Source organism: Peromyscus maniculatus, chromosome 13, assembly GCF_049852395.1.
Source record: "Peromyscus maniculatus bairdii isolate BWxNUB_F1_BW_parent chromosome 13, HU_Pman_BW_mat_3.1, whole genome shotgun sequence".
Lineage (NCBI taxonomy): Eukaryota > Metazoa > Chordata > Mammalia > Rodentia > Cricetidae > Peromyscus > Peromyscus maniculatus.
The window spans coordinates 55305425-55325099 of record NC_134864.1 but is presented as its reverse complement, the minus strand read 5'-3'; the positions used below and the strand labels follow the sequence as shown (position 1 = coordinate 55325099).

The 19675-nt window shown below is 45.9% G+C and overlaps 1 protein-coding gene across 2 annotated transcripts in view; it reads right to left on the bottom strand.

Annotated features, from left to right (window-relative positions):
• Positions 1 to 2504: 2504 nt before the first annotated feature.
• Positions 2505 to 19675, bottom strand: part of Trak2 (trafficking kinesin protein 2) — a 63588-nt gene continuing 46417 nt past the window's right edge. For both annotated transcript variants that reach the window (XM_006975038.4, XM_076550344.1), the window contains exons 10-16: positions 18156 to 18296; positions 13468 to 13544; positions 12910 to 13110; positions 11697 to 12001; positions 10252 to 10518; positions 8213 to 8318; positions 2505 to 6137 (exon numbers count right to left, since the gene is read on the bottom strand). In XM_006975038.4, coding sequence (XP_006975100.1) covers positions 5459 to 6137; positions 8213 to 8318; positions 10252 to 10518; positions 11697 to 12001; positions 12910 to 13110; positions 13468 to 13544; positions 18156 to 18296 — 1776 coding nt within the window. In that variant the 3' untranslated portion in view covers positions 2505 to 5458. The remainder of the gene's footprint in view (positions 6138 to 8212; positions 8319 to 10251; positions 10519 to 11696; positions 12002 to 12909; positions 13111 to 13467; positions 13545 to 18155; positions 18297 to 19675) is intronic.

Here is a 19675-nt window from a genome sequence, read left to right as displayed (position 1 = left end):
CTCTCTCTCCCTCGAACCCGCTCCCCTGTAGAGATGGGGGTCTCACTACACAGCACAGGCAGACCTGGGACCGACAATCCCACTGCTACCTCCCGAGTGTCCGGCCCACAGGCTCGCATCCCCACAGCTGGCCCTTCCTACCTCCTGCCCCTTAAGAGGAAAAAGCTCTGAAGGTTTGTGCTTCATGTTGCCGGCAGGGTCGGGGACAGATACTGCCTGAGAACAGCAGAGGGACCAGAGCGGCAACAGGAGTGTGCGGAGGAGGAGTTGTGTGAAAGTTTTCCAGCAGCGTGATCCACCTGGTTTTTTGGCTTCTTTTAACGCTCTCATCTCTAAGCTGAAATAATATATTGTCTGAATGTGATGTGAAAATTTTGTTCTTTAACAATTTACTATACCCAGCAAAACTTTCCATCACCATAGATGGAGGAAACAAGATATTCTGTGACAAAGTCAAATTTAAACAATATCCATCCACAACTCTAGCCCTATAGAAGGTACTAGAAGGAAAGTTCTAACCCAAGGAGGTTAACCACACTCATGAATGTTGGAAAACCCCACCCCAAGCCCACTTTCAGTAACCTAGTGACAGCAGGCCACATCACTATCAGCCACCATCTGGGGCACATCTTCACTGTTGCCAGAAGTCATACACACTCCCTGTGTGAATGTGCTGTGCCCCCTTATAAAAAGCCAGTGCCTTCTCTTCCTGCTCTCTTTCCCTTCCACCCTCGCTCAGAGGCAGCCTCTGAGTACCCACCCTCCCCCAATAAACTTCTTGAGTAAAACCTGTTGCATGGTGTGACTTTGTGGCATTTGTTTGCTCCGATCTGCCAAGGTCCCTTTTGCAGCGTAAATTACAACAACGAAAACACAGGAAATAATCTCAAACCAGAAAAACCAAAAGAAGGAAAACTACCCCCCCACACACCATGATAACAGGAATTAACAATCACTGGCCATTAATATCTCTCAATATCAATGGACTCAATTCCCCAATAAAAAGACACAGGCTAATAGAATGGTTTCCAAAACACGATCCATCCTTCTGTTGCATCCAAGAAACACACCTCAACATCAAAGATAGACATTACCTCAGAGTAAAGGATTAGAAAACGATTTTCCAAGCAAATGGACCCAAGAAGCAAGCTGGTATAGCTATTCTACGATCTAACAAAGTAGACTTCCAACCAAAATCACTCAAGAGATGGGGAAGGACGCTGCACACTCATCAAAGGAAAAATCCACCAAGATGCCATCTCAGTTCTTAACATCTATGCCCAAATGCAAGGACACCCACATTTTAGATCTTGCTGGTGACAACACTTGCCAGCCAACAGCCATACTTACTTCTTTTTGATTTGAAAACTTTGTGGCACTTGGCCCTTCATATAAAACAATTAAAAACAAAACAGTATCAGCGTAAGTCAAACTTAATTACAGTGAGAACAGACAGAAGCCAACATGATACTCAAAGCTTGCATTCTTGTTGAGTTTTGGATGTATGAATGTAGACTAATATTTATGAAAGAAAACACAAACTGAGAATGTAACCAAAATTTTATGTCCAAAAGTAGTTTCATATTTCATTCATGATTCTCAAAATGTCCACAATCCAGTATGGATATTGAATCTAACCCAGCAAGGGATACACTGTTTGTTTGTTTTTGTTTTGTTTGAGATAGGGTTTAATAATAATAATAAAATCCAAAAACCAAAATCAGTCTTAGCTGTCCTGGAACTCGCCCTGTGGACCAGGCTGGCCTTGAACTCAGATATCCACCTGCTTCTGCCTCTCGGGTGCTGAAGGTGTGTGCCACCATCACTGGTTATCAGGGGTCATATATAGCTCAGTGATAGAGCACTTGCCTATGAGTGAGTCCTAGCTTCAATTCCCAATACTACAGGCAAAGCAATCAACACAAAAACAAAATTGTGAAGGAGAAACAAGGACATTGAATGAGCTTTTCTATTAATTCCAACAATGTTCACACTCAAGAAACAATTTCTAATAGCTGTGTGATCAGGAAATTGTGAACTATAGGAAAAGAATTGCATCATACTTTCTGAACCTTCCCACACTCACTATCTGCTTAGCAATGGCTTTATTCTTGGTTGGTGTTACTCTGGGATGGAGCTATTGTGATACACATTCATGGTGTAGTCTAGGTCTACAAATACCCGAGGGCCGGCAAATGGTTCAGTGGGTAGGGGCACGTGACATCAAGCCTGAGCACCTGAATTTGATACCCAGAAGCTACGTGGATGAAGGAAAGAACTGACTCTTACAAATTATCTCTGACCCCAACATTATCCCCACATTAATCATTTTTAAAAGTAAAAAAACCCAAACTGTAATATATTCTAAGACTTGCTACTACTTGACTATTAATTTCTTTTATTAGTTCAACAAATATGGGATGTTTTCTAATAAAAACCAACATAAAGACTCCATGCTGGATTGTATGAGACTGAGACAAAAACCACAGGAAGACACAGGACAGTTTGAGAGTTAGCTACTTGTTTATTATCTGATTTACACTTGGTATAGCAAAGGAAGGTGCATACAGAGCTATTAGACAAGGTCCAGTTCCAGACGTGACACAATGGTATTCTCTTGGACTCCCCAGGGCCCCATGCCATGCCTGGGAGAGGGGCTGTGCCTGCCTCTCCTCACCCCACAGCAGAGGTGGCCCAAGACACAGGCAGCCCTAGTTCCAGATGTCAAGCTGACGTGAGAACCACCCACTAGGAGCCTGGAACACTGTAGAAAACATGCCCTCAGTAGAGGACAGGCTCTCGTGAGCCCGACGTCCTCCATTGACAGAGCCTGGCCATTTACGTCAGACCAAGGGCAGGCAAAAACTAGAAACCAAAACCTACTTAATTAACAAGGGCATTATTAACGTCTAAGGATTTAAACCTAAGGCTATTTACATAAGGTTTGGGATCTTCAAAACTCAGGGCAATTTTAATTCTGAGTTCAAGAAGACTCTCCTACTAGGTAACAGGACACTCAGAAGTACCTGAGAAATAATCACAGAAAACCCTGAAGGAGAAAACAACTGGGTTTTCCCACCAAGCATGAAAGTACATACCAGCCGATACTGTAAATAAAACAGAAAACGCCGCGAACAGTATCGGAGTATAATAGTTCCACCGGGGAAGAACTTGCTGGAAGGCTCTACTTCGGATTACATTTTACAGACAGCCTGATATAACAGATTCTCAGTACCAAAAATAATTTTAGGCGAAAACTTCAGAATCAGCAAAACCCAGTTTTAAGACAGGATTCATTTGCAGAGACAAGCATGCACCAGGGTACAATTACTGTGTTCCAAAGGAACATCAAAATCAATTTAATTGTCAAAATCCCGTCTGGTTTAACCAGACATGCTCACTTGGTGCTAAGACACCATTCCGCCTCCGGTGATCACTTAGGCACTGGCTACACAAAAGTACAGAAGTATTCTCAACACAGAACTCCGCAGAACCCAGCTTCATTACGGTGGTGTATGTGGCATACATAAGCCTGGTCATTTAACACCTTCCTACCCCTCGAGGCCTCGATTCCCTACTTCCTGCTGCTCCTTCTTCAGAAGCTGTGGATGTCCAAGCCACAGACGAGTCCTTTCCTGGGGAACCAAGACAAAGCTTGGAGCTTTTGCTGAGGGAGGCACCCAGTTATTTATAGACTAGAAATACAAATACTATTTTAAAAAAATGAATTGGAATATTTAGGAAACTGAACCACCAGGAAGTCTTGTGTTAATGCCTGCTTTGTCAAGGTCACTTGCTAACCTGGAGTCCTTCCTAAACATGTGCATGGTCTGTCGACAGCAGCGAGACCAGGCGAAGGGTGACCGGGGGGGGGGGGGGGGGGCATCTTTACACCCTTTGTTTCTGAGAAATGTATTTAGAAAAGTGTTAGTGAAGGTTCTAGAAACATAGAAAACCCATAGGTTCTTACCATCGCATGGATTTTTTTTTTGACCCTTTGAGTACATCTCTTCTTGGGGAGGAGACTCAAGAGAGAGAAGGAAGCAACCCCCTGCAGACATGAAGAACTCCTCTCAAGCAAAATATTTGCAAGTTAAGCACCAAGAGGACCAACTAAGAGACTTCCTGCTTTTACAGACAAGACAAGGCGTTCCCACTCATCTTCTCCCCGTGTGGGACACTCTCTTGAACAACTCCTCAGAGACAAAGCCATGGCCTGCCACCTCAGAAAGCAGGGCCTTCTCCCCAACTCCAGGCCTGCATCGCACTGCTGAATGCTGGACCCATCTTCAGGCCTCACTTGTCTTAGCATGGGCCGCTCCCATGAGCAAGGTCCTTCTCTCCTCCTGCGGACACCAAGAACTAGGCAGCTGTCTTTATCTACACAAGGAGAACAACGGAATTCAACAAACACACTCTCCGAAGCAAGAGCCTGGGTTTTACTTCAGCTTATAATTTAATGTGCCTGAGAACTTTTGTGCAAATACATGTCATCTTTCATTAAAAATATGCATAGCACACTTTGGAAAAAGTTAGTTACAACTAACTTTTCTTAAAAATTTACATATATAAATATACAACATAATCTAAGTCCTACTGATTGCGCTTCTGGTTCAAATCCTTCCAGCCTCCAAGGACATTTGAGAAACATGCAATTATGTCTGCATTCCTTAGCCACCATATTATCCAGAAGAAATATCCTGAAAAACTTTCTTGATTCCCATTTACCCTTATTTTCCTTTTGAAATCCCTCCCAAGCCCACTTACATTATAATTTTTAAAATTTTTGTTATGTTGTACAAAAATACAAGTTTAAAAAACTGGAGTTTTAGTAATCATAAATACAAAGAAATCTGGGTGGTATTTGGGTTCTCAGTGCCCGAACGTTCTGAAACGAGAAAGTCTCCATTTTTGAAATAAGGGACAAGAGAAAACTCCTTATTTGCTAATGCTGTGAGTGCACCGTTGGATGGATGCATAATTTGACCAGGCATCAGCGGGAAAGCATCTACAGTCTCAGGAACAGGCCACGCCCTGCGGCACCCTCTGGGGCAGCCTCCTGCAGGGACGGCCAGGCTCCTGGCTTTCCTCCTAGGCGGTGTCTCCTGCGTGTTCTAGGGACAGAGGGGCCAGCAGCTCAGTATTACTGCCATGTTTCCTTAGGACTGGATTTCCTCTTCTACTCACTTTTCATTTTCAAGGCAAGGCAACTCAGCTGAAGAAGCGCGCTAACCCTTCCATTTCTGTCTCCAGCCTACTCACGTCACTTGTTCCCACCTTCCGTTTCCTCGACTCCGTCCTCGAAGCCCTCATCCAATGCTTCCATCCCTCCACTCCACCTCTCCACATCCGCAACCCTTCCGCGACATTCCTTTTCTCTCCTCAGGCCAGTCCCCATTCTCAGTGCGTCTCAGTCCTTCATGTGCTAATTTATACGTGAGGTCAGTAGTGCTGAGCCTCAGTCTTCCTTCAGGATACCCATTTTGGGTGAGGCTGTGCAAACCGGGGCTCCAAAGCTACCCATCATGACCGGAAGACTCTGATTCCTCCTCAGTCCACCCAATAAACTGCCACTTGAATTTAAATAAACAGCAGACTCTGGTCTCTGAAGACCCACTTCTGCCTCTCGGCTTTTCCCGTTCTCCTGGGGGTCAGGGGTCTTGACCACTCGGGCTATCCCCAGTCTCTTCAGCCTGTCCACCAAGTTCATCTTCAGCTGGCCAACATCAGGAGGAGTCCTGGAAGGTCTCAAGCCATACATCTCTTGCAGGAATGTTTCAGCTGGTCGGGAAGCCAGAAAGTTCTCGGAGACATGGACTCGGGGCTCAAAGGGCAAGGGGGAAGAGCATGGTGACTGTGACGGGGAATTTGGTGGCGTGGAAGGGGTGGCCAGGGCCTTGGGGCGAGGCTGCAGGAGGGGGTCTTCTGAAGCGGGGCTGTGGTACACCTTGGCGGAGATGCCTCGCTCCTGCAGAAGCTTGGCCAAGCTCCGCGTGCTGCTGAACGTTATGGTGGAGTCGCGCCGGTTAGTGATGGATTCCCCAATGCTGAGTCTATAGGACACGGCCGGAGAGTTCACAGCCGTGTGGGATGAGCTGTTTCCGCTGCTTCCACAGGACAGTGACGGGAACCCGGAGCTGGAAGAAAGGAGGGAGAGTGAGCGCCTTGGAATCAGGGACACCGCACCGGCGACGACGCTCAACATAAAGAATACACACCAGGGAAACAATAGCGCCCTCAGCCTTGCACGCAAGGCAACCCTTCATTTGCACGAGGATGACCAAGCCGTTGTGTTCCCAAGGGCGGCCTTTCCAATTTTATTTCACTGGAAAACAGCGAATGTCTAATTGTGAAACTGCCGTTTTCTCAGTGTTAACTCTAAACCACAGTAAAACATGGATATTCAGGAACCACACTGTCAGTCTTGCTCTGGAATGTGTATTTTTTAGAAATAAAAAAAAAATGAAAAGCTCTGACAGCTATTAGATCTTGTTGCTTATTCTATGCTTGGTTAAGAATAAGAGAGAGGGGCTGGAGAGGTGGCTCAGAGTTTAAGAGCACTGGCTGCTCTTCTAGAGGTCCTGAGTTCAATTCCCAGCAACCGCATGGTGGCTCACAACCACCTGTAGTGAGATCTGGTGCCCTCCTCTGGTGTGCAGGGATACATGCAGGCAGAACACTATGTAATAAATCTTTAAAAAAAAAAAGAGAGCTAAAATAAATCATATTTCTCATCATGGTGAATGGAAGGGCTTGCCTGTAGTCAGCTTTCCTTTGTGAGCAATGTTACCAGGATTTAACACGTTTTCACTGGAACAAGATGATCACACATCGTATCATAGTATGAAGATTATGAACTAAGGACAAGTGTAAGATTGATAAATTAAGCAATAGCTTTCCAGAACACTAACGTGTGCAAAAGAAACAGTATTCGTGCAAGTCCGACTTCTTGGTCAGAGCAGCCCTGCTCAGAGCCTCTGGTCTTCCCCTCACTTCCTGGGAGAATTTCCTGCCCCTCCCCAAACTGTGCACCTGTAAAAAGTCCTTAAGAATCAATTTTCTAGGGCATACACTAGCATCTAATGACTGTAGGAAACTTGCAGATATGCTGATGAGAGCCCCACGAGGACTATGACTGGACATCACCAGCCTGCTGCTTCCAGCTGACATATGCACGAAGGTCGGTCTTCTTCCCTCCTTGGTGGCCGCTAGAAACTCCACACTGAAATGCAGCGTCTCCTGAGTGCACAGCAGCCTTCCCAGGGTGATCCACACACTGGATTTTACTCCTCCACCCACATCCTGACTTGCCTCTGCGCCATCTTTCTTTTTTATTTCTGGTTATACTTTCCCCACAAAGACCAGAGTCTGAACACCACCTCTCTGGAGAAGTGCAAGCTAGATCCAGCCTCAGTACGGCTCAGTAAGTGGAATCTGGGCAGTGATAATCTGTCCTGGCAGCTGGTGTCATAACTCCTAGAAATGTCTTCGGATAGAGCTGCGTGAGTTAGGTAGTCTTAGGTGAGGGCTGGCCTGCTCGAAAGAGCAACACTGTGCTTAGGACGGGGCTTGGGACTACGAAGCCTTGGTGTAGGGGGCAGGCACTCTGCCACAGAGGTGACCAACATCGCCTACACAACGAGGCCCTGAAATCGACTTTGGAAACTGGTGTTCGGGCGAGCTTTTCTGGTCGGCAGAGTTCCGAGTGCACTGTCGGAAACCCAAGGCAAAGGGAATGAATGGAGAACAAGACAAGCTGCAGGGACGGAGCCCAGGCCCTGGTGACAGTGTCCCTTTCCATGGACCTGCACCCCTTTCTTGCAGTGAACGGGAACCACATGTGTGACAGCTTCCGGGGGTCTCCCTGGGAAAGCACTGAACGCAGAGGATCTGGAGCCCTGTGAATCTGAGCAGCGTCAGGAACGGAGGCGGTCTTGTGAGGAGTGTGGCGGCGTCTCACACCTTGCAGCCTGATTCACTTTGGGTACAGACACCCTCAGGTGAGTCATTTGTTAGCTGTCTGCTCCTGGGTCAGTCACCTTAATTTCCTATGCCTCAATTTCTTCATTTCTGCCTACTTCAAAGAGTTATGATCAAAGGAGAACATGAAATGTCAAAATATTCTGAAGACACACAGTCACTAATAATTAAACTGATTAACCAGTCAGAGCCCTGGGAATGTAAAGAGGAACCCTGTGTGAGGCCCCCTTACCTAGGGGTGACCTGAGTGATGTCGGAGGGGTGCAGGATCCTACAGGTGGTGAAGGTGAACGTCGAGTTCGTGCCCGAAAGACACTTTCCTGGGTTCGAAGTTGCAACTGAAACAGAGATTTTTAGGAAGCCAAACACAGAATAGAAAGACTTGGTTAATAACATAAAAGGCTCATCATTATTTTGTTAGCAATACAGTATTTATCAGCTGTCTTTTGTAGTAGAAAGTTCCGAAATATGGAAATGAAATATATATAAATAATACACTAGTAGTAACTGATTAGTAGATAGCTGAACTTACAGTGCTTTAAAATGATAAAGAAAAGGAGTAAAAATAGCTTAGAAATGAGCGAAAACCACTCTGGAAAACACATTAAAAATTAACATAAAAGAAAAAATTAATATCTAGTTATCTAGATGCCCAGGTCAAGCTACCCGCCCTGGTTCTTAGAGTGCTGTGTGCTGACTCTGGACAACTTCGTGGTAATTCGAGGATGAGGCCTCTTTATTTATGTATTTATTTATTTTTTCTTTTCTGATGGGGCTGACATTTGCCTGCTGGTATAAAAGCAGTGATGGCTAGAAGTTCTGGCTCTTCGGCACAAATCGAGACAACGACCCCAGATTATACTTGTATTCTTCATCCTTATGTAGTCACAGTATTTTTGTTCCCAGCCAGATATACGGAAGGAGGTGTTTATCACGAAGCCTTGCATCTTTTTACTCTGCAGCACGTGGAAACAGGCTGTGTCCACTCAGCTCCCTGCTGTGTACATGTGTGTATGCAGCCGATCCAAACAGCAGGTACCTACAGAAAAGCCTTTGTGCAGCTGAGTTGAAACTGTATCAGGGACCACCATTCACTGACACACAAGCTGTACTTATTCAGCCTTGGGAATCTGGCAGGCATTCTCTTGGGGAAAAAAAGCTGTCAGTATTCTCTACCAATGACAAATGCAAGCTTCAAGTGACAATCAGTTTTGGAAACTCACATCCACTGCTGAGATGTTAGAAACCTCTTAACACAGCCTGTCATGCTGAGGTCGTCAGCAGTGACATCAATACACCCTCTAACGGGAAGTGTCAACATCTGGGTGTCTGTGTACCGTCCTAATGACCAACAGAGGCCACCAAACCATGCCTGAGCACACGTTCAGAGTGTAGGGCAAACACATTTTAATGAAAACTAATATGAAATTCATTGCTAGGGTTTCAGATTCCACACTGCTCTAACTATTGGAGAAACCACCACTTCCCAAGTCCTTATTGATTTCAAACATCCATAATTCTTGAAAAGACTATTAAAATAATTTTTTCTTTTCTAGCTACACATTCACACGAGGGAGTATTTTCTTCACATTGTTCATCCAAAACAACATTGCAACAGACTAAATGCAGAAAGAAGTTCATAATGAGAATCTTCTATTAAGTTAGAAATTAGACTTGCAAAATTATAAAACAAAACCATTTTCTTACTATGTACAATACAGTTACTTTTCAGAAAATAGTATCTGCAGAGAATATTTATTTATTTTGTTTTTTGAGACAGAGTTTCTCTATGTAGCCCTGGCTACCATGAAACTCGCTCTGTAGACCAGGCTGGCCTTGAACTCAGAGATCCACCTGCCTCTGCTTCCCAAGTGCTGGGATTAAAGGTGTGCGCCACCACTGCCCAGCTCAGAATTTTTATTTTTAAATAAGCTATTTTTTTCTGGTAAATTCTCAGTTTTTATTCTAATTTAATTAGTATCAACAGACACATAGGTAAACCTTCTTGAGGTTCTCACAGACTTTTAAGAGACCAAAAGGCTTGCAAACCACTAATTGACCTGATCCATCTCTCTTCCTATTTAATTTTTCAGGCTGGTGGGATAAGATGGAGAAAATTAGAAATGTCAGCAACGCCACAGACTTATTATCTTGCTTGCACTGGTGAGTACATGTCAGAGATGGCTCGGGGTGGGGAGTGGGGTAGGGGGGCAGCCCGATAACCACAACAGACCCGTGCAGTGCACTGGTTCCGGGGTGCACTCTCCTCACCTGTAACTGGCCCGCCCGCTGAGGTAATGGGTGGCAGGAAGATCCCCGTCACTGGCGTGGGAGCTGCAGGTTTCGGCTCCACTTGAAGAGGCTGCTGAACCTGAAAAGTGATTCCCTCTTCTTCATCCTCCTCTAAATCCGAGATGTGATAGACGACATCCTTGGGCATTTGGGTGAAGCCTTTAGTGATGACGCCTGGTCGTGGGTCAAGGATGGTTCCCAAGTTTGGTTGAGCAAGCTGCTGCCAATGATGCAGAGTCTGTGATCCTGGACGGGCAAGCAGGACAGGCATGCATTACATTCCCACAGATCCTCAATCTTGAAGAAGGTAGAATTGCGTGAGTAATAACAGCAATGATAAAGACAACGATACTTACTTGGGTTTGGTATTTTGATAAAATTTGTAAATTTAGGTTCTCTGTGGAAAACTGACATGATGTTGACCGTCTGAGCAATAGCTTTTCTATTTCCAATCTTCAAAGGGACATCCAAAGAAGAGGAGAAAAACCCACTAAGGCATTTTAACAGGACCTGCGTTCCTCAGGCAGGAGGGCTCCCACTTTAGGGGTGGGCTGCACTTTCCGGGTGGCGAAAACCAGTGTTCACCTGGCTTAGTCTATGGACTTGGAAGCAAAAACTGGGCACTTAGGTTGGAAAATAGCCTGCATTTCTTTGTGCATTTCTCTACTTGTTCATGACTCTTTTCCCTGGATCCCGAGAGGAACATGGAAAGGTAGGTGATAGGGTGGAGAACACATCCCTTTGGCTCCAGCCTATGGGATGCTGATGAGTGGTCACCCCATGCCCGTGTACCAGATGTGACATCTAGTTGTCACTCCGGTAACTTCAACCTAAAATCAGCAACTCTAACCAATACTGGGTCAGACTAGGAGCCCTTACAGGCTGCCTGCTCAAACTTTTCACCCCAGTATTAGAGAATCACTCATGGACCACCAATATCCCATAAATCAGATACTTATTTTGAACTTAACTTGTATTTTAGATAAAATTGAACTGAAGGAGAAAAAAGCACAGGCGTACATGTGTGCCTCTGTGCCAGTGACACTCCTTGGGTGGAGTTCTTTGCAGGTGGAAAGGAAGCAGTACTCTGGATAACTTTCATTTATCACAGCCTGTTGGTGTTACCATGGTAACTGCTTGCTATCAGTGGTATCCCGTAACAACAGTTAGGAAAAGATTCTCCCCACTTCCCTCTTCCCCTGATACAAGACATCAGAAAAGAATGAATGGCTGACGACCTGGTGACACAGGTCTCACCACTCACTACCTGTCCAGTACACGGCACCACCACACAGACAGCAGATTTAGGGTGACGGACAGCTTGTGCACATACATGGTGCTCCCGTAACTGCTGCACAGATTTCAATTCTAGGCGAGACGTCTAACGTGCACACAGCTGCTAAAGGCCGTCACGGACTTATTACCTTCCAGGGGCTTGACAATCTGTAACTTCTCTGGCATGAAGCCTCGAAGGCAGCCGGCACTGGCGAGGTCCGTGCTCTCCGACTGGTCAGCACAGAACGCGTCGGGGTGCCCTGTGGGGGTGTCACAGCTACTGATGACTTCCTCCTCCTCCTCCTCGGCCAGGGCCTGGACCTTCCGCTCCCACTCCTCAGCAAAGAACTGCTTCTCGCTTAGGTAGTTCTGTCTTCGCAGGCTAAGACGATGCAAAGCTGTAGCCAAGTCGCTGTCTTCAGTGGGTCCTGGGTGGCTTGTGGGCTGAGAGCTCCTGTGGGAAAATCACAGTCGCTGACGAGACTGCGGTTGTGTGCACAACCTAGACCTCTCCTTTCTACAGCGCTGGCCAATCAAAGACTGACCTCGGGAATGAGGTGTCTTCTAAGCCATTTGAAATACAGAAAACAACAACAAACAAAACCATCAACAATACTATACATCACTGTGATACATCATTTCCAATTTCTTCTAGAAAGTAAAAAATATGTTGTGTTTGCTAACTTTCCCATTTCATTTAATTATGAAGCTGCAGGTATGTCTACCTTTACGTTCAGGTCAGACAATCACAAAGCAAGTATTATTACAGTTCACAGAATTGCTCAGTTCACTGAGCACAAGAGGTATCACCACTGTTTATAACTGTGACTGAAGAGAAGAGCTAGCTAGCCATCAACTATTACATGCTTTTGATCACAAAATGTAGTTACTTAAAAAACTGTGAGTAGGGTGTGGTGGTGCATGCCAGTAATTCTAGCACTCAGGAGACTGAGGCAGGAGAATCATGATTTTGATTGCAGTCTGGGCTGCACCAAAAGTTCAAGGCAGCCTGGCTACACAGGAAAACATCCCACCTAAAAACAAACAAACAAACAATAACAACAGACAAAAAAAAAGTAACTGGTGCCGAAAAAGGTGTGAAAAAACTTATTTTGGGTGACAAGCATTCCCCAAATATGCAGACTATTTAAAAGAAATCAAGGATTATAAATGACAAGGTGCTAAATCTTCATACGTCTCTGAGGCATTTTCTTCACTTTGCAGCATTCTGAAGCCGGGGTCGTTTGGAATTGATGCAGAAATAACAGAGCTGCTGTCAGCCACTTCGAGGGAACTGAGCCACATGTGATCTGCTACTCCGACACCATCAATGCAGACCCACAGCCTGGAGCCATGCCTTACCCTGGAACCTCTGTGCAGCTCCCTTGGTTCAGGAGTGTTTTGTCCTCTGTTTGCTGGACACCGGACTCAAAGGGCTTGGCTGTCATGATGACACTTGAACGGTTGGAGCCTGGGATGGGTAGCAGGGCCGGGAAGGTAACAGAGCGGCCCCGAGCGTCATTGGCAACCTTGACGGTATCAAACACCCGTTTCTGCTGGGCCCTGTCAAAGGAAGCATTCACTCCTGCTACTGCCACCCACTAGGGGGCACCCACGAGACCTGTGCATGCACAGACGAACCAGAAACAAAGCCACCCGGAATACTCCCAAGTCTGGGAGAAACGAGAAAATCAGCTTTGGTACAGGAAGAGCTCCCCCATGAGAAGACAATCTGCACAGTAGATTCCCTCCTGACCGGCATTCATGACTTTGTATTGTGTTTCTTCCCTTGGTGCCCAGGGATCGAACCCAGGACCTCGCTCTGCCTCGCAAGCCTCCCACCATGGCAATTCCAGCCTGCGGCTTCTTTTGAATTTTCACTCCAATGGTGTGGTAACAGCCCTTGTGACCTGTACTTACTTTTGTTTATACACAGACTCCTCATCCAAACTCAGCTTTTTACGCATGGTCCCTTCAATCTCAGCTGCCAATGATTCCTAAGGAAAGGAGTTCAAGATTTGTCAAGTGATTGCTACCCTCAAGTGAATTAAAAGAGTCTACACAAGAGTGTATTTTTTTTATGTTATAAGAAAAGGAAATACAAGGAAATGCAGACTAAAATTCAAAGGGGGTGGTGAGACTGGAAATAAAAACTCTTAAACAAGAACCAGCTCTCTCTCCATGAAGCACTGTTCTAAGGCAGCAATGGACAGACTAGTAGATGAAAAGCCAGCATCATGTATGGAGATATAAACACAGAAGGTCTGACAGGCTGCAGACCAAGGCGAATCTGTAAAAATGTTCTTCTTGCTTCTTTGTAACTTCTGTATACTAACATGCTTTGATAATTTGCTCAGAGATGAGGATTCAGCTAGCACAGTTATCACACTTGGTGGGGTTGGACTGAGGGTGCCTGGCTTTGAAGGGACTGAGAACCTGATTTTTAACATCCACAGATACGCAGATGGAAGGATGTGAAATCATACATCTCCTGACCTGACCACCTGAGTCAGTCCAGAGCCATGATAGCTGAGTGGTAATGGGTACATCTGGCACCCAGGTCTGTTGCAGAATATTTGTTTACACTGTGTGAAGATGTGTCACTGTGATTGGTTTAATAAAGAGCTGAATGGCCAATGGCTAGGCAAGAGAGACTAGGCAGGACTTCTGGGCAAAGAGAGGAACTCTGGATGAATTTCGACATGAGAGATACCAGCTAGACACTGAAGAGGTCAGACATACGGCACGGAGCAGAGGGAACCGAGCCACGTGGCAGAATACAGATGAACAGAGCCAGGTCAGTTTAAGTTAGAAAAGCTAGCTGTGGACAAGCCTAAGCTAAGGCCAAGCTTTCATAATTAATAATGAGTCTCTGTGTCATCATTTGGGGGTTGGCGGTCAAAGAAGCCCAACAAGAAAGCTTGCTACACAGGTCTTGGACTCAGAATGTCTTTTCTCCAAGTTACCAGAGCTCCTTGGAGAAATGGCTGATTCCTGGGCTGGGACAGAAGGTATAAAAAAAGTACAGTTTGTATGAAGGAGACCCTGCTGGCCTTATCTGGGACAACTTGAATATCAAAGGATGGGATTAGAAAACTGTGACCCGGTAGTTGTGATGGTTGGCTTTGTCAACTTGACACAGCCTAGAACCAGATGGGGAGAGAGTCTCAATGAGTGACTGATCACACGGTCGGCCTGTGGGTATGTTGGTGGTGGTACTGTCGTAATTACGCTAACTGAAGAAGTCCCAGCCCACTGTGGGCAGCACCATTCCCAAGGCAGGGGGTTTTGAACTGTTTAAAAGTGGAGGAACTGAGCACAAGCAAGCGAGTGTACATCCTTCACTGTCCTCTGCCCGACTGAGGATGTGATACGAGCAGCTGATGTAGGTTCCTGCTGCCTGGACTTTCCCAACAGACTGCAAAGCTACAGCTGTGAAACAAGATAAACTCTTTCTCCCCAAAGTTGTTTTTTTTTTTTTTTTTTTTTTTTTTTTTTTTTTTGGTTTTTCGAGACAGAGTTTCTCTGTGTAGTTTTGTGCCTTTTCCTGGAACTCACTTGGTAGTCCAGGCTGGCCTCGAACTCACAGAGATCCGCCTGGCTCTGCCTCCCGAGTGCTGGGATTAAAGGCGTGCGCCACCACCGCCCAGCTCTCTCAAAGTTGTTTTTTTTTTTTTTCAGAGAATTGTATCACAGCAATGAAAATGAAATAAGACCAGTAGTTATCCCAGAAATGACCAAAGAACCTGGATGGCGTTAAAAGCAATGGCTGAAAGTCTGATAAAGACATTTACCCCTGATCACTCGGTTAATGCAGTATCTGCTAGCTTTCATTTGTGTGTAGTAAATTAGTAGTGCTAATTTAATTAGTTCATTATTAACTTTCAAGGGTAAAAAACTAGCAGATAATACTAACCAAAAATTTATAATTAACAATAGGATGAATGTACCTCCTGAAATAACATAGCATTATATCACACTGAAATAACTACATACAAAGGTATCCTGTTTCTCTTAATTTATATGTATATATGTGTATACATGTGCGTGCGTGAGTGCGTGCGTGCGTGCATGCGTGTGTGTGCTCGCGCGCGAAGGTCAGAAGACAACTCTGTGGAGCTGGTTTTCTCTTTCCACTTTGATGTGGGTTCCGGGGATTGAATTCAAGCCTCCAGGTTTGCGTGGCAAAGACCTTTCACCTCCCAGCCACCTGCTACCCCCAAACATATCCTTCAAAGGGTATTTTTGGAGCTGGGTGCTGTGGCCTGCATATGTATTTTCAAGTAGTCAAGGCTGAGGCAGAGGACCACTTGAGCCGAGGAGGTGGAAGTTAGCCTGGCTATGGTAGAGAGACGCCTTCAAAATGAATGTGGGAATAAATAAGTGAGCAAATAAACACACAAACCAGAGTTTACAAGGAACAGAATAGCAGGCATTGTTGGGAGGGGAGGACTGGAAAAACCTGAGTGGGCTCTGGATGAGACGACAACGGACTGAGTCACCTTCACGAAGACAGGTGGCTCTGCTGCCATTACCAGGCATGTCCTGCCCTACTGAACACTGTCCCTGACGTTAGTAAACAGAGACTTCAGCGCTAAGTAGTCAGGGGGACTGACACTTGCTGTCAGACAGTTCAGGAAAAACAACAACAAAAACCAACCAACCACCCACCCACCCAACGAACAAAAAAACCACCGAGGGAGGAAATAGCAAATAATATTAATTATTCATGTGAAGACTATATAAAAATCTCTTGTACCAATTTTTGGAATTTTATTCTAAATTTTAAATTATTTTAAAATCAAAAATGAAAAAACAAAATGCTGGAGATGTAAGTGGCAGAGCTCTCGCCTAGCATGTATGAGGCCCAGAGTTCAATTCCCTACATTGCTGAATAAATAAATGTTTTAAAAAACAAACAAACAATGTGGTTCAGTGGGTAAAGGTGTAAACTGCTGAGGCTGATGACCCCGGGTCAATCCACGGGGCCCACCCACCCGCCCGGTGGAAGGAAAGGACCGACCCTAGAGAGTTGTGCTCTGATTTCCATCAGCTAGGAAAGGAAAGGAAGTGGGAGACAGGAAAAGACAACTGCTGACGAGAAGAATGGGGCCAGGAGAGAGAGTGACCAGGGAAGGAAGGAAGCAACTGTAAATAGATATTCACACACACACACACACACACACACACACACACACACACACACACGCACACACTAAAATAAATGTAAAACCACCCAACAGTCAGTCTGGCTAGCCTGTGCTAAACAGTGACCGTCTCAAAAGTTCAGAGTTGTTTATGGTTTCTCTAAGAACCAGGTGTTAAAATAGCTCTTTGAAGCAATGTAATAGACTCTGGCATAAACTCAATTTTTAATTGAGTTCTCCCATTCCCCCAATACTGTTTATTAATGAATTAAAAAATTAAAGTTCCTGTCTGCAAGAGACTTATATTCTAGGTAGAGTTACACCAACCAAGAACTTAAGACTTCTCGACGGAGGTTCAGATGTTTGAAGCAAGCGTAAGGCGGACAAGAGCCCTGGAACTCACAGGGCGGAGAGGGAACCAACTCTAGAGAGCGGTCTTAGTCGAGTTTCTATGTCTGTGACAGATCATCGTGACCAAAAGCAACCTGGGGCGGCAAGGGCTGTTTCCCCATAATTGTAAGTCAGGCACCCACGGAAGTCAGGCAGGGATCGGGAAGCAGGATCTGGTGCAGAGGTCATGGTGGCGTGTTCCACCTGCTTTCTTCAGGATTACCAGCCCAGGGTGGCACCACCAGGGCACCTGCCCATCAATCACTAATTAAGAAAATACCCCACAGGCTTGCCCACAGGCCTATCTTGTGGGGGCATTTCCCAACTGAGAGTCCCTCTTCCCAAATGACCCTAGCCTGTGTCACGTCGACAAAACACCAGCCAGCACTAACACTGTCTTCTGACCTCCATGTGCGCACATGACACACGAACAGGCACACACACACACACACACACACACACACACACACACACACACACACGTACACACACTAGTGGGAAAAGGAAATCTTAAGTGTGTGGCCAGCAGATGGCTCTGCGGGCAAAGGCTTGCTTCCAGGTCTGCTGACCGAGTTTAATCCTGGGCCCCCGTCATGGAGGCAGGAAAGAACCACCTTCCACAAGTTGTTCTCTGACCTCCACACCTGTGCAGTGCTCGTGCATTCCGAACCCACACAGAGCAGACAGACATAAAAACTCAAAAGCGTGGCTTAAGTGAGTGAGAGGCGGTGGGTCTAAGGTAGGAGATAACCTCATGTGAGGGAGCTGTGGTACACAGATCAAAACCCTGTTTCCTAAGCGTTTTCTCACACACCGCAGCAAGTGTAGACTATCATCTGTGAAAATAAGTTAAGAGTGATAAGGAAGGTGTGGACATGCAAATTAAAGAGTGACAAGGAAGGTGTGGACATGCAAATTAAATCTTGACTAGTGACTGTGTCCCAGGAACAAGAGCGAAGGGTGTTCTCTCTCTTCTAGATCCTATGGCATCACAATCCACACCCTCTGGAGCCAGTGCGAGCCTCTCCTCTCCCCTTTCTCTAAGCGCATGGCAGCCTTCTCGCCTCTTACCCCTGTGAAGACGCCGCCGTAGGACTGGGAGAAGCAGAGGTGAGCCGCAGGGCCGCATCTGCTCCGCAGCTCCTTGATCTCCTCCTGGGACTCGTGCAGCATCCCCAGGCACTCCATGTTTCTGTCTTGTAAGTCGTGGAGCTGAAGGAGGAAGGCGGCAACACTGACAGTCGCCCCAGACAACCCCCGTGAACCCGAACCCCCGATAACATTAACACCCCCTCAGGATTTCATCTGGGGCCCAGCAGACTGTATAAATATCATCTCAACAGAGCAGATCCACGTGAAGCTGCGGGATCTAAGATGTTTTGGGCAAGTGCTGTAAAGCAAGACTTCTCAAAACCTGAAATGCAGCGGGGACAACCAGACTGTCAATTCAGCAGCTGATGGCCCGTCCCAAAATACCATGGAGGAAACGGAAAAGTGCTCCCTCGTCAGGGTTAGCGTAACAGCACATCTTCTCACGAACATCATCCTCAATCTTCTCACGAACATCACCCTCAAGTCTTTCAGGGACAAGATCAGGAGTCTAGAAGTGACTCATGTAATGTCAGGGTGTCTCCTCACCCTAAGGAAGTCCCCCTTGCCTTTATAGCAGCTGGCAAAAGAATACATTTCAGAGTGTATTTTAACTGAGCACGTGTCCAGCTCTTCGGGTCAGCAGGGCCGGGGATGCTCATCTGCAATGGGTATTACCCTGCCTCTCATTTGAAGAGACTTGGCAGAGGCTGTCCTCTTTTTTTTTCTTTTCCATGTGCTGCAAAGCCATCCAGAATGAGGAAGACCAGGAAAAGCCCGGGCTGTGTGACCCACACAGTCCATGAGGGAAATGCTACCCGAAGCAAATCTGGAGCTGCCCTCGTCATCAGGGTGGTGTGAAGCTGGGCGTGGGGTAGCTCCCTAAGCTAAGTGCCTCAGCAGAAGGGCTGACGAGATTCAGGTGTTGGTGGCCACTCTGTCCACACAGGGAGGTTCATTAAATGCTAACAAATCTTAAAACAGAACGGGCAGCTGAGGCGGTGGAGGCACTGGGGAGGCCATGGTAGGAGGATCTCAGGTTTGAGGATAGCCTGTGCTACACAGAGAGTTCCATGCTAGCCTTAGGCCACATAGAAGACTCTGTCTCAAAGTTCAAAAGATAAATACACTAAAATAAGGATGTCCATGTGGCTCTCACGTGATCAACTGAGTAGAAACTCAGGGTGGTACCTAGGAATCTATTTAAAACTTGCTGTTCCCGGTGAGTCTTATGAATGCTGAACTGCCACGAAGTTAAATCTGATGTGTAAGTACTTAGAAAGGCCGTAAGAGATTTTTGCTTTATTTCTTAGACCTCATTAATTTCATCTCAAGTATTTCTTGTTGCTGCTGTATTCCAAATGTGGCCGTTCCCTTCTGTAATTCTTACAAATATGAATGAAATCCCTATTCCCCTCCTGCACTTGATCAACTGAGTAGAAACTCAGGGCGGTACCTAGGAATCCATTTAAAACTTCTACTCAGTTGATCGAAGAGGAGAA